This window comes from Stegodyphus dumicola, chromosome 2 (assembly GCF_044657685.1).
Source record: "Stegodyphus dumicola isolate Sdum_Otavi_A_Nest chromosome 2, ASM4465768v1".
Classification (NCBI taxonomy): Eukaryota; Metazoa; Arthropoda; class Arachnida; order Araneae; family Eresidae; genus Stegodyphus; species Stegodyphus dumicola.
In genome coordinates, this window is record NC_140769.1 from 189,334,839 (window position 1) to 189,356,618 (window position 21,780).

A 21,780-nucleotide genomic window follows, 5' to 3' on the forward strand; every position below is an offset into this window, starting at 1 on the left:
TTTATAGTCTATTTCTTGCAATATGTACGCGATTGTGTTTAACTTTAGATACTCGGGAAGTATTTTGAGTACATAAAGAATATTAAAGAACAGCTAGATCTTTACATTCACAGTAATATGTTCGTTGTAAGAAATTTCATTTCCGTTCAAGTTAAGAATGATGTAGGCCCACCAGCGGCCGAGCGGTAAAGTCGCTGAACACTGGTAGTTCGATCTGAGGTTCGAATCCCGCGAACGGGCTGGCTGCATGGGTGTTTTCGTGGTTTTCCCCATGTGTAACGTGTATACGAGCCAGTTTCCCTTATAAAGTCCTCCACGAAGGCATCCCTCCTCTTAGGCAGATAGCCCTTGAGGCTTTGCCATAATCACACACACACACACAGTCTAGTGATAAGATGCTATGTTTAGAAAAAATATTTTTTGTAAAAAGAAGACTTGATAAACACTTACTTCAAACCACACTTAATAATTTCAGATTAATACCTTTAATTTTTACATTATTTTTAAAAGCCAAAAGTGCCCAATCATTTTTGTGAGACACTGTATTAAAATTTTCTTATGCGTTATGAATAATAGCTGCATTTTCATTCTAAGCATTTTCTTATTCAGACCTTCTGAACGATGAAGAATTTTCAAATTTTCAAGAAGCATAATAATCTACATTTTTGTGGAAATACTTTTATTTATCACAGACGTTCAAGAACACTTTAACTTTTTCTTTCTAATAACAGTTAACGATTATTTTTCAATCAATGACTTCTCATTAAGTCATTTATATCATTTTTCATACTAGAATATTCGGTTTAGAAAAAATAATGAAAGATAAAATATATCCCTTAAAAATATCGATTGAACTTTATTTACAATAATGTAATGCATAATGCTGAAAAGTTGGCAAAAGTAATAAGACAAGCTATAATAATAACAAGTAATATTGACGAAAACCTTCGAGCGTTTTTTTCAAATATATAAATTAAACTATTTAAGTATCTACATAAACTCTACAGTATCATGGCAGATTGCATCACATAGAATTCTTACGTCAACTGATTTGACAAGATGCGACTTATGAGGATTCATTCCAAACTTACAATCGGATATACAATGTATGCATATCAACGGTGGATTGCAAGCAATATGTAAGACTGTGTATAGGTTTACAGAGACAGATAACCTTTTGTAGGTTATACAGTATTTAAACAATGGACTGAATACAGAAGAATACAATATAAAGGAAATAAAGAACTGGATAGCAAGATGTTGTTAAAGGCCGCCAGATAATCAAACAGTTTTCTAATTCAGGAAGCCACGATTTTAACAAGCAGTTCAACTAAATTTTATTGAAGCTGAAGTAACTATTATTATGCCATTCAGAATCAGCGCAATATAATTCGACTCTGTGGTTAGGATAGCCACCAAGAGTAGTCCAGAAGTCTCTACTTTACAGGTTTCAAACATCAGGAAGAAAAACTTTAGGTAGATATAAGTAGTCCCACAGCTTCTAGACACTATTGGGTGCATTTGTTTGCGTTGTAGGGTTTATATTTAGTTTAACTAACATTTATTTTAAGTTTAAACTATCTTTCCTGTCAAGCCTTACTTTCCCATGGAACTGCCAATGCCAGAATATGTAAATTTTAGTAGAACGCGCAAGGATTCAAATTATCAGCGGAAGTATTCTGATTTAAATAGAAGGAAACGAGTTCGGTGTGATATTCTTACTGCACGAGCGCGGAGGTAGTTAGCGAGAATTGAAGAACCCCGCGTTGCGGCCTAGGTGCTTGGCGGGAAGTAGTGGTAATTGTTCCAGTGAGCTTCAAGTCTGCTGAATTAGCAGCGGTATTGTAAAACGTGGTGAGTTAGTTATTTTAGAGAGCCTCGTAGTTAGAATCTTATCTTTACTTTCTTTTCAGGTTATTATTTTTATTTGACTGCCAAGTTGGCACAGTCTGTGAGCGTCAAGAGCACGCAATTGTAATTTTATTACGTTGAATAAAAAGGGACTTAAACCCTTCACAAGGCTCTATCTTTTATACAAGTTTTCACAGTCACCTCTTGGTTGCGTGCAAGTTGGAGGCGCGCAACGTTATATTGGCGCCCGAACAATTATCGAACTGAAATGGCCGAAAATTGGATGGAAGCCGCTGGACAACACCAAGAAATGACAACGCAGTTAGAAGGATTTGGATACCTGGTCCAGACTTTGAGAGCATCAATCAAGCCAAACGTCTATTTCGACGGAAAAAATTCGGTGGCGGTATTTTTAGAAGGTCTAGAAAACCACTTTCAGCTCTACCCTGTGCCTGAAAGACAAAAAGTTGCCATCGCTACATCAGCACTAAGAGGACAGGCCGCGCTATGGTGGAAAAATATATGCAAATTTCTTCTAGGTGAATTTGGAAGCCCGACGTATACATTTGAAAATTTCAAAAAATCGTTAGTAAAGGCCTTCCCCATAGTGAAAGATCGCGCACGGCTGGAAGCCGAACTATATAGTTTCTATCAACGGGATACAGCACAATTGACGGACTTTATTTTACGAAAAATCAAGCTAACGGATATGCTGTATGGAAAAAAACCCGATGCGGAGATAATTGAAATAATATTACCAAGATTGTTACCCGCTGTCCAAGACTACTTTGAAATTAGAAACCCAAGCACATTGCAGGAACTTTTCGAATTGGCGGTGAAGTTTCAAAATCGCAGAATAGCGGAAAGAGCGAGAGGGGAAATCGCATCGAAACTTGAACGCATCGAAACTTGAAGGTCAAGGCCCAAAAAGAAAATTTGGAAATAAGCATCCGCGTACCCAGAAGACACAGATTGAAAGGAAAGCTTTAAACGACTAGAGGGGCCTGTGAAAGGGAGGGTCCAGACCCCGGAAATTTTAGAAAAACCCTCAAATAGACATTTAAATACAGTCATCGTAAAAAACTCACAGCTACCAATTATACAAGTCCTGGTTGGCGATGTACCAGTAGAAGCCCTCATCGGTACAGGAGCAGAAGGAAATTTCATGAGTGAAAAGTTCTTCAAAAAGAATTTTTATAGGATACGACTATTTAAAACCAAAAATACGGAAATTATAGCGGCGCAAGGAAAAACATGTCACTGCATCGGGAAATTATCATTAAACTTACAGGTAAAAGAGGAAAATCTCAAAGTATTAATTTTTGTGGTGAAAGACCTACAACACTCTCTTATTTTAGGTATGGACTTTTTAAGGGCCGCGAGGGCCAAATTAAATTTTCAAGATAGTTCCGTGGTGTTGGAGATGGACCAGAGGGTGGTGGAACCTGTGGAGACACCTGAAGTGGACCTTAGCCATCTGAATGACCATGAAAGTAAAGCAATACAGCAAGTGGTGAGTAATTTTTCTCATTTGTTTTCAGAAAAACCAGGAAACTGCCAAATCGTGACTCACAAGATTCAATTAAATGCCGAAAAATCTTGTAGGACTAAACCGTATCGTTATGATAAACAAAAAGACCTAATCATCGAAGAACATATTCAGGAGATGTTAAAGAATAAAATAATAACGCCCATAAATAGTGAGTACGCGAGTCCAGTCGTACTATGTAGGAAAAAGAACGAGTTTCCTCCTTCGGATAAAAGGGCTTGGAGGTTTGCTATCGATTACAGAAAACTAAATAGTATTACTAAATTTCCAGTTTACCCTTTGCCGGTTATAGACGAGATCATTAGACAGATCAAATCGACAAGATATATGTCTACTTTGGACTTAACGTCTGGCTACTATCAAATAGCTATGAGACCCGAAGATATACATAAAACCGCGTTTATAACAAAATCGGGCACGTATGCATTTTTACGCATGCCCTTTGGGTTGTGTGGGCCCCATCAACATTTCAGAGAGCTATGGACATTGTTCTAAAGCCTGTCCTAGGAAAATCAACTTTAATTTATCTAGATGATATAATTATAACGAGTAGTACGTTGGAACAACACATTAATGACTTCGAACAAGTTTTTAAATTATTAAAAGAGGCCGGTCTTACAATTAACGCCTCAAAATGCAAGTTCGCAACTAAAGAACTTAAATATCTCGGTTATAAAATTTCGCAAAAGGGTATAGAAACGCAAGATTCAAAAATAAAAGCTATTAAGAATTTCCCACCGCCCAACACCGCCAAGAAACTTTCGTCTTTCCTTGGATGTTCTTACTATCGATCTTTCATAAAAGATTTTGCTAATATTGTTGAACCACTCTTAGTAATCAAAAGAAAAAAGAGTAAATTTACGTGGACAGCGGAAGCTAACACAGCTTTTGAAAGATTAAAAGAAGCGCTTATTAATGCCCCTGTTTTAAAATTCCCTGAGGGGGACGAAAACCTGGAAATTGCAGCAGATGCGTCAGACTATGCGGTGGGTGCGGTTCTTATGCAAAATAACCATCCGCTGGCATTTTTTAGTAAAACGTTGAATCAGACACAAAGGAATTATACAGCTACAGAAAGAGAAACATTAGCCGTATTAATGGCTGTACACAAATTTCGAGTTTATTTCGGCAAATCGCCAGTAACAGTCTTTTCGGATCATGCGGCTGTTGGTAGACTTTACTCGGGAAAAAACCTAACGCCCAGGTTAATAAGATGGGCTTTAAAACTCCAAGAATATAATATCACAATAAAATATAAACCGGGTAAGGAAAACAATGTAGCTGACGCACTTTCTCGTATAAAACTGGACGATGAAGGAAATGAACTTAAATGCGCTGTGTTGACTTCAAAAATTTTAGATTCTAGAGATACGGTTATTACTGAACTGAAAGCTGATCCTGAATTTGGAAATATCTATGCTTATTTGAAAGACCCCGAAAGCTTTGAGCATACAGATATCGATGCGATAAGAAATAGAGCAAAAAACTATGAAATAATAGATAATTTATTATTCTATACGAAAACAACAAACGAAAATCTTGAGTATAAGCCAGTCATCCCAGCCTCGCTTCGATTAAGCATTTTGAAGGAGTTGCACGAAGAAAAAACAGCGGGCCACCTCGGGGTCAGAAAGACTATAAAAAGGGTACGCGAGGCGGTATATTTCCCGCAATTATACAAAATAGTAACGGCGTATGTCAGGTCCTGCAATCAATGTCAGTTAATAAATGATATTAATTACAGCCCGGCCGGGTACTTAAATAGCATTCGCGCTACATTTCCGAATGAAATTTTAGGCATAGATCTCCTTGGTCCCTTCCCCCAGAGCGAGTTAAATAAAAATCGTTTTCTTTTAGTAATAGTAGATCATTTTTCAAAATGGATAGAAATTGTTCCACTTAAACGCGCGTCAGCCAAAACAGTCGCAGATGCATTCTTACACAGATACATTTTAAAATACGGTGCACCGATAAAAGTCATTAGCGATAACGGAAAACAATTCATTAGTCAAATATTTGAAAACATATGCAATGGACTTGGCATACGCCATATCAAAATGGTTCCGTATAGACCACAGGCTAACATGGCAGAAAGAGTTAATAAAAACATAGTAAAAATAATTCGCAGTTACGTGAGCACACATCACAAGCGCTGGGATGGCTACATAAATGAATTAGCTTATGCTTTAAGAACGGCACATCATGATACTACGGGAAAAACTCCAGCAGAATTATTTTTAGGCAGAAAGTTAATTACGCCTTTAGATAAATTATTCTTTGTGCAACAAAGAGAGCAGGAGTTTAAACAAAAAGATGTGCAAAAGCTCATTGATCAGGCGCTTAAAACCTCGGATATGGCAAGAAATAGGCAGAAACTATATTACGATAGAAAACGCCGTGAAGCAGATTTTAAAGTTGGGGATAAAGTATTGAAGCGGAAATTTTCTTTATCAAGTGCCCCAGACAATTTTATGGCAAAGCTAGCTCCAAAGTTTGAAGGCCCCTATGTAATTCAGGAACTCAAAGGAGTAGTCTTATATCTTAAGAACGAGAGAGGGGAAATCTGTAAAGCAAGTCCCGACCAGGTGAAAAAATACTATAATCCAAATGATTTTGAAATCCTTAAAAGTTTCTTGCAGGACTCAAGTCTAAACGAAATAGAAGGTCCAGAGACAACAACTATTCCACCACCCAAGAAACAGAGAACTGAAGAGAGACCTAGCACTTCTACAACCCGGACGTCGGTATCAAAAAGAAAAAATAATTTTCAAACTCCAGCGTTTAAGAAAAACAAAAATACAGATGCACCGGGTAAAGAAACCGTGGTAAAGAGAAAAACACCACCTACAAAGGATAGCAGGAGAAATTACACATCAAGGAGAACGCGCACACGGCCACAGAGTCAGATGCCAGCAAGGCCGCCGTTCCGGAAACTGAAACGCGAGCAGGAGGCACAAAAATACGAGGAACAGAAGAAATTCAAGAAGGACTCCAGACCGGAGGACGTCAAGACCAGCCGTCCCAGGCAGAAACGGAAAGTCCAACAACCAGACGATTACTCCGTCGAGAGGCCAGCATGTAGAGAACGCAAAAGAAAAAGCAACGTGGACGACACTCGGAGATCAATAAGGAGAAGATTGACATCCATGAAACCTCTAACTTGGGATCAATTTTGCCAAAAACGGATGACGGAGTTTCAAGCATCGAAAACTCAAAGATAAGTTAAAACCTTCTATAATTTTTTTCTCTTTTGTTCCGAAATGTTATGCATAAGTACGAAGTTCTATGTTTTGACGAAAGTCAATATGTCTCGGTTGAGACTTAGTTTTGTTTTACTTTATTTAGCTAAGGCAAAAGTATTATTTTCTTTAAGTGTAAAAGCTAAAAACAAGCATTTTCTGTTGGTCGAAAGACTAATTCTGTTATGTTAAAGCCAAAATTTGGCCGGAGATAAAAATAACTTCGTATTCTTGTATTAATAAGAATTTTACTTTCAGTGCCACCAGCTTGGCGAAGAATGAGTAAAGTAAAAATTTATTTTCTCTTATTCATTTTATGGTAAATTGTAAAAAGCATATGTATTAAAATTTTGTAAATGTACGTAAATCCTCGAAGGTTATGTAAAAGTAGAATTTAGTCTAGAAGCATAAAATTGTAGATGCTAAAAGTGAATGCTTAAAAGCAATGAAGTCAAAATTTAAGTATTAAACTGTAAAGTCATGCTTTAGAGCGAAAGCCTGCATGTTTAAAGATGAATGAGAGGGAAGTTAGAATGAATGTGTTTTGTAGGGTTCTCCACCTACATTTGAATTTTTAAGACTATTAAAGTAGCTCATTGAGTTGTAGAATGTCGAGTAAGGTGTGTCTATTTGGTCGTTGAATTCTAACAAATCATGGTGGTTAGGGGAAGTGTTGTAAGACTAAAACACGAATATTCCCGTTTGACACCACACACGGTGGAGAGCCAGGGTAAAGTTAAATTAATGCTTGAAAAATTGAATGAATGTGAAGTTAGCAATAACTAAGAAAAACGAATCGTTTAAAAACAAAAATTTATTGTGTCAAGAAAGTGTAAATTATAATGTATGTAGAAAGGTACTGATACTTATTCCTTCCAGATGCTGGAAGGAAAGACCAAGATTGATTGATGAAGTCCAGGAAAAGTTGCTGTAAGAAGAAAGTTATAACGAGCAACAGAATTTTAGTATATAATTGTTACATAAGATTTTTTTGTGTAAACGAGGTTCTCGCCAGTTAGTTCAGAATTAGATAAACTTACAACAGGTCGTTTGTAGGACCTGCTTCCAAGTTTTCCAAATTCTGGCAGCGGCAAATGTAGGGTTTATATTTAGTTTAACTAACATTTATTTTAAGTTTAAACTATCTTTCCTGTCAAGCCTTACCTTCCCCTGGAACTGCCAATGCCAGAATATGTAAATTTTAGTAGAACGCGCAAGGATTCAAATTATCAGCGGAAGTATTCTGATTTAAATAGAAGGAAACGAGTTCGGTGTGATATTCTTACTGCACGAGCGCGGAGGTAGTTAGCGAGAATTGAAGAACCCCGCGTTGCGGCCTAGGTGCTTGGCGGGAAGTAGTGGTAATCGTTCCAGTGAGCTTCAAGTCTGCTGAATTAGCAGCGGTATTGTAAAACGCGGTGAGTTAGTTATTTTAGAGAGCCTCGTAGTTAGAATCTTATCTTTACTTTCTTTTCAGGTTATTATTTTTATTTGACTGCCAAGTTGGCACAGTCTGTGAGCGTCAAGAGCACGCAATTGTAATTTTATTACGTTGAATAAAAAGGGACTTAAACCCTTCACAAGGCTCTATCTTTTATACAAGTTTTCACAGTCACTTCTTGGTTGCGTGCAAGTTGGAGGCGCGCAACGTTATAGCGTGCAATTTTGTTTTGTTTGAAAATTTATAAAGTTACTCACAAAAGCATTCCATATCTTTTAGTCTTCAGGTATATGACAAGCAAATTTAAGCTTGTGATTTCTTGTTGGTAGGTTGGTTGTTTAATTAACAGATTAAGAAAAAAACACACGAGGATATATGCTTCAGGAAAGGCAGGTCTTCGTGGGGATTTTTTAAGGGGAAATGGATCGTACTTTGGGAAAAATCACAAAAATATCACTAAGCCAGCTCATTCGACGAGACCTCACCCGGCTTGAACTACCAGTATTCAATGGCTCTATATGTTCAGCTATTAATGGGTTGCATTTAGAGGCAATTTCAAAGCATACACTTTGTAATGACCTATAGTAATATGTTAATTGAAAGACATTGAATATCCAGTAAGTCATGAAGCATTTTTAAAATTTGTTTAAAGGTAATTCAGTTGTAAGACATACAACTTCTATGATGGAAATTAGCAAAGATCCTTGGATAATATTGAATAACAGTAATTAAAGAAGAAAAAAAGAAAGAAAAATATAGCATACAGACCTTTGCCCTGTGTATGTGCTGATTCTGGTATTCAGAGTCGAACTCAGGTTCAGAGAAGTAACTCAGTTCCTGTTCCCACGTGCTGTACACTTCGCCGTTCGACTCCTGTTCATAAATTCGCAGCACAGATCTATCTCGAATATCCCTGTAAAACAACACAAAAATACCTTTTTATTATATTTGCAAGCACCGTTTTTCAAGTTGGCCATTTTTGTACACTGTTTCTCTTTGAAAATCGACTGCAAAATCCGAAGTTTATCCATATATACATTGACAGCTTCCAGAAGTATAAAATTTCTTAATTTTATTTATCTCATAGTTCTGAAACGTAAAATGTCATAAATAACTAATATAACTGGCAGAAAAAAAGAATTTAGAATACTAATTTTAGAATTTATCAGATGGGTCTGAAGAAATTCTTCATGTAGATAATTCCAAAAAAGATAGCTACAAGTTTTCCTTAAATATTATTTCTAGACACGTACGTAATGACAAAATTTCTCAAAATAAAGTAGATATTTTATAAAATCAATTTCAAAGAGTATTCTATGACAAAAAGCAAAATTTAATATCATCCTTGCAGAAAAGTAATTCCACTTAGGAAACTATTCAATATGCTTTCGATATTTAATATGCAGTTAAATATAAAATATTTTATACTTTCATACGCTAATTTCGTTTATCATTTCGAGAATAAATTTACTGATTTCGACATTTTCCAGGGACTGTTAGCAATTGAAGTTCGCAACTTTTTTTACCAACTTTAAGCAATAAGAAAGGAAAATTATTTATCATTTTGGTTACTAATGGTATGTGTTAAAAATATTCGTTATTAAATTTGAATAATTAAGCGATTCATTTTTGAGTAAAGTCATGAGAATTTCTTTTGTTAATTTATTAAAGTAAGTTTGATATTTTACAGATTAGAAATTTGCATTCTTTTACAGAAAAAATATTGTTATACTTATAACAATATCCCACTATCGGAGCTAGAACAACCGTCGTAAATTCCTTTACCTTTGGACATTATTAAAAATAAGTTACATATATTATATGGTATTTCTCCCGCCTTATCAGCACGCTCGACACTAATGTCGAGAGGTCCATGGTTTGAGTCTCGGCGAATGCGTTACTCATTTTTCACATCTCCTGCTTCTAAATAAACTAATGTCTCTACAGTGGCGTCCGAACTAAAAGTTGGTGAATGATGATTCTTCAACACCAGGATTTGGAGACCAGGGCCCTTAATCCTCAGTCGCCCTTTAAAAGGGGGAGTATATAAGGTATTTGTCCCGCATTTGTAGTGTCGTTGTCAGCACGCTCGACGCGAATTCGAGAGGTCTGTGGTTCGAATCCCGGCGAGGGCACTGCTCATTTTTCAATATTCCTGCTTCTAAATAACTTAATGGCTCTACAATATAAGATCAACATTTAACGAAATAATATACATTATATGTATAGCATCACTTAAGTCAGCGTTTCTATCTATGGTCCGTGGACCACAACTGGTCTTCGAATGCTTCCTAGATTTCCAAAAAAGAGGCACTGGAAATAACAAACTATCAATGAATGTAAGCGAACATTGAATTGAACTGTAGAATGACATCGGACTTGAAATGAAGTTCCAAGCCAAAGATATGGGTAGTTTCTAGACCTTATTACTGATGAAAACAGAATTTAATGAACTCTAAAATGGTGATTTAAAATTTTAATTCACTTTGCTCCTACGTATTTGTATGAGATGGGTTTCAGAATGAAGATTTCAACCGATTACTGGCATACATTGAAACACAGAACAGCTGAGTAAGAATCATCTAACTCATAATGTGAGTATACACACTTATTTAATTTTTAACTTTTGACATTCCTGGTAGATGTTCTTGGTACGCAAAGTAAATTAAAACCATCAGCGTGGTATAACTAGTTGATAAGTACGTTTTTCAAGTGGACCAGCCGCCACGTTGGCGGAGAGAAAATAAGTAAAAGTTAGTAAGATAAAGATTATTCAAACTATAATGGTCTTGGTGATGGTTAGAAATAAATATAAATTTTCTCTTTTTACTTAATTAATCAATACCAACATATAAGTAAATGAAATCTAATTAACTGCATTTTGAAAAATAACGTATACTGGTAGTAATATCTGCTAAATTATTGATTTGGAAGGGGACCAGAGTCAGGAGTCCACAGAACATTCTAATTTATAAAAGTGGTCACCACTTGAAAAACATTTGAGTAACGCCGACTTAAGCAACTAATGACACCTGAGAAGATTCTTACGTATGTTTTAAGCGAAGAATAATATATTTAAAATTCATATTATTTTGTATACGCTGATATTATATTTAAGTGAACACTTAGTTATATGAAAGCCAAATATATACAGGAGTTAGAAATTTAATAATGATCACGGTGATACACTTAAATACAGGAAATACATTCACTTTCACTGTCTTTCTGTATAGTCTCCAGTGTTCTTCATGAATGCTAGAGACTGGACTGACTCTTTTTCCATCCATCAGTCTATAAAGGAATCTTTTTTTTTGTCTATGTGGTAACTTCAGAACGTTGTTAACAGTTCCAGATTTGATGATGTCAAGAATAGAGCAACGATTCGTACGTATTAATACCAGAAACCAAATGAAAATGGAAACCTCATAGAGGTTCTTGAGTTTATGGAATAAATCTAAGCTAAGGAGATAAAGATCTAAAGAGCATGGAAGGTGGAATAATTCTTCCCATCCTCATCTTGCTGCAGGTCGAAAGCAATAAAAAACTATATGAGAACGAAAATTATCATAGAAATTAAAGAATGAATTGATCAGAAATGTAATGCTGTTTATTCCACAGGACTTCAGACAAGCTGTGTTGTAAGTAATATGCACAGTACGCCGTATTTGTAGTGTTTTCACTAGGTACGTCACAAATAGTAGCATGAGCATCTCTTATTGAGCATTTCAGGAATATAATCTTCTAGAAGTCTGTTTTACTAGTTAATTCTTTGTATTCTTTATGTACTGATATCTATTAAAAATTCACAAACGAGCATATTTCAGTCATTGTTCTTAATTAAGGAGTAACTTTTCCTAAATTTTGAACTAGACATATGTTTCAGCAATTTAACATTTTTGACTTAAAGGTGTAGAAAGTGAGAAATGCATAGCGTATGCTTGTTAACGTCGACGTTGAATGAGACACAGAAATATCTACCTCAGGTCTTCTAGCTCATAGAACATGTCTTTGGCGGGATCATGGATGTAGATGCGGATATGGGGTGAATCTAAATATTCCATGGTCAGCTGCTTAGGGAAGGATCGCACGAAGAGGGCCTTTACGGTGTCCAGCGTCGTGATTTCGTTCGGCAAGAGAGCACGCTTCGTTTCGCTGCGGTACTGCAGGAACACCAAACCTAAAAGGAGACAAAACGTACAAAATTGCATTGAGTTTTTATTAATTTTCATATAAACTAATTTCATCAATTTCAATACAATTCCTACAGACATCATTTTCGATTTATTCTTTTACCCAATGTAGTATTCCAATCTTAATAAACTTAAACATTACTTAATAATTGGATATATTCGTCAAACTCGAAAGACCTCTAAGTTTTGCAATAAAAATTATGCACTGAAAATAGTGATTCAGATTGCTAAAGAACATATCGAATTTTGACTTATAAGGAATTTTTAACTTTCTAACTAGCTGTTTTTTATTTTTCTCTTTTGAACTAGCTGTTTTTTTATTTTTCTCTTTTGTTACTTTCATTCATTCTAGAAACATGCAAATTAACAAGTAAATAACATGTAAATATGGTTGATTAAGTTTAATATCTAATTAAATCTTTGTTTTTAATAATATCTGATTTCAATCTCCCTGTTTCTCTGTCTATATGATAATGTGTAAGAGAATGTTAAACGTCTCTATTGAGAGAGCGAAAATCAAGTTCAAAATAAGAATGGCTAAGGTTAGCTATTTTAAAATTATGATGTGGAGTAGGCATACAGCTCTAGATTTTAGTCAAATTATAGCATTACTATAAACAGTTATTTGGAATTTATAATTATTTGTACGATTTCAAATCGTAGCAGTTTATTATTTATTTAAAGTAAATTAAATTGTTTTGTTACATAGATTTATGAGCTTTTATCAAGCTTCAGTTTGTTTTCTGAAGTGAAAACTACAACGTGAAATAAAGCAGACAAGTGTCTAAAATATTTCCCCTTTTTTAAGAATTTCTCGATTAGTGAGGTATAAATTTTCATTTTATATCTTTTATTTCTTAACAATTAAAAATGACCTTTGAGTTTGTCTTTGAATATGACATTTACCCTTTGACATACGAATAAAATTCAAAGCTGATGAGCTTAAAATTATAGAAACAATACTTTGCACTGTAAAAGCAAACACTCTAAATATCTATAATAACTTTAAAATTTCGTACTTTATAATCCAAACTCGTTTTGAAGCGACTATATTTTCATGACGGTTGAGATGCGTCAAGATCTGCTTTAACATAAATAATAAATGACGCATTCTAGACGCCATTATATGTCAAAGGGTTTTAATATTATTTTTTCCTTCAATTTCTGAAAATATGTGTTCTTATTAAGGAGTTTATAATAAATGCATTATTATCCTTTGATAGTGAACGCAGTATTATCAAAGGCACAAATGAGAATTTTGACTACTTATTTCCAAATACATTTGTTACGTAATGAGTATAATATCCATTGAATTCATCTTTCTCTTTTTTTTATTTCTCCCCATCTGTTTTGACCAGTAAATTGAGTATTTACAAAGCTGAAGCTTCGTAATTGCTACATTTTAATTGAATGAGTAGTTCTGGAAACATTGCAACACACATTTACTTATCGTCAGCACGATGAAAGACAAGAGACGACATTTTTGACAAAATGACTTAAAGGAAGGTTTAGTATAACTTAACTATAGGTGATAAATCAGCACAAACTATGACTTTTGAGGCATGTTTACAGTTGTTGTAACGTACCTTGACATCGGTAATGGTCTAGAGATGTGTATTTGGAAGACACATCACGATCAGATTCATTAAATAATCCTCCCATCGTCTATGCAATGGAAACGTAAATCCCTAAATTCCAAAATCGCCGTAACTATCCATTAATGAGATAAAAGTTGCTACTACTGTCTCATCGTATCTTACTAACCGAGCCATAATCTTTCGCATAATCTCTAACATTGATAAGAAAAATTTAGAAAACCGACTTTCAACAAACCAAGTAGTGATTTCCGAAGCGCATCGCAACAAAATATTAATGATGACAGGTTGCTGGAAGAAACATTACTGGTACATAGACTTCAACTAAATATTAATTGCTATGGCATACAGACCTTTACAAACGAAAACTCAAAATTAATGAAAATTAATAGCATCAAATACTTGAAAAATCTGTCCTAAACAAAGTATTAAACTTAAAGCTTACAAATCTAACTACTTTATGGCATTCAGGTATCAGTCAGCTAATTCTTACCTACCTCACACTAACTTTTAAAAGACTAATAAATTCACTCCTAAAACACACCACATAAGGAGCACTATGCCATCATTGATTTTGCTCTGAAAATAGAATAAAAAATGAACTGATCTCTTTAAATGCTAGTCGCAACGCTATTTAAACCCATTTTAATTTACATTCTGCTGAAGCCCGGCAGAAAAACAGACAAGCCAGAGGAGAATTAACATAAAAATAACTGGCTATTTAATTAGAACTTACTCGTACAAGTTTACTTTCTATTTAGTTTTTCATGATTTTGATAAGTTTGGAATAACTTTAAAATAATACAGCAACTAAAGTAGCAGATTGATCTTTGCATGATACACAAAGGACTACTGAAATGCAACGCACAGTGTTTCTTTTGCCAAAAGTTTAAAAGCTAGACAGAGCAAAAGTTATACACAGTGAAATTATGTATTTAATCTATTTTGCAACATAAGAAAGGTTACCATCTGGTCATTTCTTTAACTGTGGCGCCAGTTTCAATACAGATTTTTAAAAATCCATTTACTGGCCTAAAACGATCTGCAGACGATTACTGCACTTCTTCGGTCGAATAGAAGATTTATTCCCATGTACATACATTGGCTGCGCCACAAAAATAACACATGTTTGAGTGTAATCTTCACGTGAAAAACTATAACTCATAACCCATTTTCTGAATGACTGCTAAGAAAACCTACTGAAATTCACAAACATACAGGTATTTATTTATTTACTCCTTGAAGAAATTCCTGCAGAAGGACAACGCTTCCTTTCGGCTCTCGATTTGTTGAATGGCTAGAAAATCGACTTTGATAAACAAAGTATAATAAAAATGGCGACACGATAGAAGACATTTTTAGGCTTGCGTCTTATGTTGAAATATTACTAAAACATGTAATTTTAAACCTCTATGAACTTTAAGACTCGGCTCTTCCAAGTAGCGTTGGTGTCTAGGACAAATAAATTTTGAATAACGTAATTCTCCACCCGAACATGAAAACTGAAAGCCCGAGTTTTGAATTTCGAATTTTACATTTTGTAGAATTTTAGTCAATTTTTGATTAACAAACTCAACAATTTAAAAGCGACACTGTACAGACTACCCAAACCCTACTGTACTCACCCAAAACAGTGGCAACACTGTACGGAATCAATTACTTTTATCTCCACGACGCGAGACTGTTTGTTGGAAATTCTAAAGCTATACTGCTTTTAAATGTTTTGCTGTTGAATTGAATTTTATGTGGCGTAAGTTCGAGAACATAGTATTTAAAAATTGTTAATAATAAAAAGACAAAAAAAGGTTTTAAAGCCACCTTACTAAGAAAACTGAATGTTGATATGATGAAATGGGTAAAGACTAAACTTAAAAAAATGCATGCCAGTACTTAACGCTGTATCGAGAATTCAAAACATATGCTACTATGCTGCTTTTACAATTTTTGTAATTTGGCTGTTGAATTGGACACGACGTACGTGCGAAGAAAAAGATGTTCTTATGCTGCTTTTACAATTTTTGTAATTTGGCTGTTGAATTGGACACGACGTACGTGCGAAGAAAAAGATGTTCTTATGCTGCTTTTACAATTTTTGTAATTTGGCTGTTGAATTGGACACGACGTACGTGCGAAGAAAAAGATGTTCTTATGCTGCTTTTACAATTTTTGTAATTTGGCTGTTGAATTGGACACGACGTACGTGCGAAGAAAAAGATGTTCTTATGCTGCTTTTACAATTTTTGTAATTTGGCTGTTGAATTGGACACGACGTACGTGCGAAGAAAAAGATGCTTTATTAAAAAGCAAGAAGGACAAAACGAAATGGGTTAACAGAAGTGACCTAAACGAAATGAGTTAGCAGCAACAGACTAATAGTCTGACGACTCAACGAAATCGTAAGAGAACTTTAACAAACTCAACAACTGCCTGTGTTATTCCGTTCATGTCTATGTTAAGTAGAGGTATCTGGCTTAGGTTCCTCGACCTGACTAGCCTCTATTTTTTGAAGGGTAATTTAGACAGATACAGTACGTTAAAACGATATTTCTTAAACTGTCGTATCTGTTTTTCAAGATATACACGTCTGATTGAACGCTTATGCCTATTACCTTAAATGCAATCTGAAAAAATTAAAAACATAAGAAAATACGTACTTTTCCGTTTTGCCGGCTTAGGCGCAGGAATGGTACAACTGATGCCAAACGTAATATCCTTGCTGGTAACTTTTTACGCCTAAATTTCAAAACAATTCGCAGCTATTTCTTATCATATTGATTGTTTCTTTCAATACTGGCATACAATTACATAGAATTTTTACCAGATAGTTCAGTTCTATGCTCTAAGGCCATTAGCGGTAATTAAATCAATTAGGATACAATCATACGGCTCAGATGCAGGAGAAAATACAGAAAAAGCAAAGTCAAGGGTTAATTTCATCAATTGTAATGAGAATGCGCTAGCGAAATAAAGCACTGTAGTTTTACATGATTTCTGAAAAAGCTATTCGCACTAACTGAAATAATTCTTGCATTTAAACTTGTATTCCAAACTAAGATTTAAGTTGAAATTAATGTAGATAATTACTGAGATAATTAGATTTTTGCAGTACAGTTTACGTGAGATGAAATTACTTGGGGTCTCGTGATATGAACCGTCGAATCAGGATGTTGAACCATGAAAGCATAGTAAATTCTTAAATTGATCTCTTTTTACAAATTTATTGTGTTCATTTATTGGCTTTTTACAAAATTTTAAACGATATTAAAATGAAAAAAATTCAAAATAAAAAAATTCTTAGAATTAATATTTGTTAAAATTTTTTATGTGTATACTGTATGTTGTCGCCAACAAAGTCTGCTTGGCGAGATTTGCGCCAGCGAAATGGAAAAGTACCGAAAATTCCTCTCTCAGGAATGAATGGCATGCATCCTCCTTATTCTATTTATTAACCAATCCATATCAAACTGTACATTTTACACTGGTGATGACAGTATACAGTGTAAAACAACACTTAAGAAGTTCTCCATAGTTTAAGAGTTTTTTTTTATAATATTATCAACTTGCGTTTAAAATAGATTTTTTCCATGTAAAAATAATTATATAATCTTATAATAGCGACAATTTTATCGCAGAGTGACTTAACGCCAATTTTTTATTTTCTAAACCACTTTGTTTAGAGTGACGGTAAATTCAATATACATCATTTTCTAAACCTAAACCACTAAAAACAAAATGAAATAAAAATAAAAGTTGGGAAAAAAGAGATAATCGTCGCTTGGTAAACTTACAGAAGCACGCAGTTTTCATTTTCATTTAACATTTGAAGCAACTTTGGCTGAAGATTAAAAAACAGCATAGTCGCAAGCAGTCTAAATATTATTAAATCGAAATTTATTTCGTAATTGTTTTTTAAAAAATTTAAATATGAGAATAGCTAAATTGAAATATAAAATAAAAATTACATTGCGTAAATTAATTTCTATTTCGAATCAACAGAAGTGAGTCTTTTCATCAGAAATTTCTATGACTCAGATTCCAAATTTAAATAAATTTCCATAAATACTACCGTTTTTCCAGGAAAAGTGCTCAGTGAAAAGCACTAACAGTTCTAAAACTTTTCCTGATCTAAATTTGTTTTATAAATACAGTAGCATACTACTATTATGTATACTAAAAGCAGTAGCATACAAAGTCCATCTTTTAGATTTAATAATTTCTAAAAGTTATTTTAAATTTATTACAATTAATATATATTTTAGCAAAATATTACAGGCAATGAATGCATCAGTATTCAAAGGAACTCGTTCGTTTCATTTTCTCTTAAGATTTCAAATAAATGTTCGAGAAAAGTTCTAAATGGTTACAGGTGAAAACATCGCGGATGAAAACATTGGTGTAGAGAACAATGCAAGATGAAAATGACGTCGTGTAAACATCGTGAAAGGAACGCAATTCTAAAGCACCGTGTCAGAAAACAAAGCGGTGGAAAACTTTTGTAGTTTTTAAACATCGTCATTAAAAAATGGCAAAAAATAAATCACCTACAATGACTCCATGATGATAACGTCGCAGACATGCATTTTCTAACTAAATAATGTTTTAAACACATTTTCACATAATGAATTTGTTAGCATCAGAAAGAAGATTAAGTAATATTTTTATCGTAATTTTATATTACCTAATACTTTTTAATTGAAAAATCAAGAAGGGAACTTATTCATTAAAAGTCTAGAAATTGATACAAATTAATGCTACATATAGCAGTTTATGAAATTTTAAACTTACGTAGGTTCTTTTTTCTCATCTTTTACTACGATATGTTTTTCATGAAAACTACTGGGCCCACCAGCGGCCGAGCGGTAAAGTCGCTGAACACTGGTAGTTCGGTACGAGGTTCGAATCCCGCGAACGGGCTAGCTGCATGGGTGTTTTCGTGGTTTTTCCCATGTGTAACGTGTATACGAGCCAGTTTCCCTTAGAAAGTCCTCCACGAAGGCATCCCTCCCCTTAGGCAGATAGCCCTAGTGTGCTTTGCCATAATTAAATACACCACACCACACCACACCATGAAAACTACTACAGACAAACTCTCCTATAGCTAATCCGACTTACAACGTACCCCTGTATATAATGAACGGACATTCGGATCACGCCATGTTTCCTACGGATTTAATGTTATTTTATACGGCTATAGCGAACTTCCAAATGTACGAAAATCGGATATAACGAACTATGAGGATATCATGAACTGATGGGTTTTTTTTTTTTTTGTCTTATTGAAACTTTTTTCTTGAATTTCTGCACCTTTCTATTGAAAATTACAAAATCTTAAATTCATCCTGTTTAGGGTATTAGAATAACGAAAAATGTCTTTAGGTTACTTGTTCTCCTATTTTTACCTCCGCCTTTCTCTGAGTTCGAAGCAAAAGCCTGTGCGAAGCAGATGTAGTACTCAGTTCTTAGAAAACCAGAATGCACAGTAAACATACCTTCGGAAATTTTAATGTGTCACGCACAGAGGCAAAGAACCCTTAATCCATAGAGACAAAAAGCTTGAATAGGCTCTTTAATTTCATCCGAGTTCTTTGACTGAGCTTTTAGACAGCACTCTGTTCAAGATGATGTTTGTTAATAACTGTAAATGCGTATTTTAGATGGAAACGTGTAATTGCAAGGACGAGTCTAAACCATGACATTTACAATAAGTAATTTTTCGTATAAAATTATTAACGTATGAAGAATCTGAAAAACAACAAAAAGTGAGTAATTATACGTATTAATAATTATAATTAATTTTCAGTAAGGTTTTTAAATTAAAGTAAGCATTCACATCACTTAGGAGATGTGACAAGGCTAATTACTCTTTCTGTGTAATTTATCAATCAGTTTTTATACTATTGTGAGATAATCCATTTTTAATTCCTTGTACGAAGTAAAAAGGAAGTATTGTACTCGCGAAAAATTTCGGGTATATTATTTCAACGAAAATATCCATTTTTACCGCTTTCGACTGCAATTTAACGATGGTTTTGCATGGCATCTGTAGGTAATGACAGAATAAGGGACGCTTTTTCCCACCAAAAAATTATAAAACTGATTTAAAATGAATTCTGAAGAGATTTTTTCATGGCGTCTGTACGTACGTACGTACTTATGTATGGATGCATATCACATAACTCAAAAACAAGTAACTTCAGAACGTTGAAAGTTTGTATATAGGGCTGCAATAACATGTAGATGTGCACCTCCCATTTTGGTTGCAATCGGCCGCATCAAAAGTATATAAATATACGTAGATATATGTAAAATAAAAATATACGAATCAAAATTATAGTTTAAACTATAAACATTAATTCTTCCTCTTTATTCTAAAATCGTAATAACTTCTCTGCATTGCGTCATTTCTAGATCACTCTATGGACCGCGCAGCTCTAGTGACGTAATAATTGGGAACTGAAACTGCCTTTGTAAACCAAAACTTTTCTCTTCGCCGTGCTTCCATCTTTCACAACTACGCACTTCAGCTTTTGCTCTCTACTGTGCTAAGATGTAATTTCGCTGGCTTGCTTTCTATCTCAACAATATCAAAAATGTAAATCTTCTGTGAAAAGGCACGACTAGAGTGCCAAGTGATTGTGGACCAAATATCAGTCGCAAATAAAAATGGAATTAAAACTGCCTCGACTGCCAAGTTCTTTAGATATTACCAAGTTAGCATTTTACGCAATGAAAATCTTCTTCAATATGGGTCTAATCACACATTCTACAGTGTTCCGTCTTTTCCTTTGCTTTTAATATGATATATATCTATCTATGTGTGTGTGTGTGTGTGTGTATACAATTTGTTACTCGGCTGAGTGAGATCAGTTTCTTTATTCTTATATATTTCCGAATTCTGCATTTTTTGATTTAAAAATAATTGAATTATGTTGGTGTGTTTAAGGTTTTTATGCCTTTAGTTATCTTGCATGCAATAATTGTGGAATTGTGGATCAACAATTTAAAAGTTTTTGAAGTGCGGTTAAGCCTAATTTTTTATTACCATGGCAGCCATATTTGTTGCCATTCGAAATTTAGAAGAATAGTGGATTTGTTGCCAATCTAGAGTAACTAAACTTCGCAACAACAAAGTAATGTCTTCTTTTATTCCTGCGAATTAAATTATGTCAATTCGTTCTGGAATCATGATGTAAGTTATTAGCTTGTTTCTGCGTAGAAACTGTAATTTTAATTGTAAAATTTTTTAAACTGTTTTATGTTTTTCTATATCTTTCAATTTTTAAAGGAAATATTTTGAATTTTTATGTATTTTTGCCTTGCCGTGAAGTGAGAATTGATTTCATTAGTACCGCATGCGCATTAGGTAAGCGGCGCTGAATCGCCTGTCAAAAACTTAGCAGAATAGTGTTTCTTTTTTATTTGTTTAATTTCTTTTATATATCGTTTTAGATTTATTATAGAATTTTAATAGAACATATGGTAATTCTTCAGATGATTTAATTTTTCTGCACTCTGAATTATAAAATGAATGAGATGTAACGCTGCTAAGTAAACCTAGCGCCGAAGTGTCGCTATGGTAAATAAATATAGTGAACTTCAATGAGTGCCTTTAATTCTATTCTGGTTTATGTGCTATCGACGAAGTCGATTTAATTCAAAATTCGTTACCTGTTAACTCAATATGTTAAAATAAAATGTAGGAAGATTGCGTATAATTTAATATTCGTACAAGGAAATCATGTGGTGCACTCATCAGATTTTTTCCATGTAAGATCGGACATAGAGAACCAAATTTACGACCCCTCGAAGTTCGCTATATCAGGGTTTGACTATAATACGTCTTTAAAAAAGAGGTTAATTAAATAATGAATTTTAAAAGTCAAAAAAGTAAGGTTAAAATATTCTCTTAAGTGCA

At 34.1% G+C, this 21,780-nt stretch overlaps 1 protein-coding gene across 8 annotated transcripts in view; it reads right to left on the minus strand.

Annotated features, from left to right (window-relative positions):
• Positions 1–21,780, minus strand: part of LOC118191457 (coiled-coil domain-containing protein AGAP005037-like) — a 769,544-nt gene that overhangs the window by 158,016 nt on the left and 589,748 nt on the right. For all 8 annotated transcript variants that reach the window (XM_085811562.1, XM_085811561.1, XM_085811564.1 and 5 more), the window contains 2 exons: positions 12,059–12,257; positions 8,849–8,993 (listed from right to left, as the gene is read on the minus strand). In XM_085811562.1, the coding sequence (XP_085667688.1) occupies positions 8,849–8,993; positions 12,059–12,257 (344 nt within the window). The remainder of the gene's footprint in view (positions 1–8,848; positions 8,994–12,058; positions 12,258–21,780) is intronic.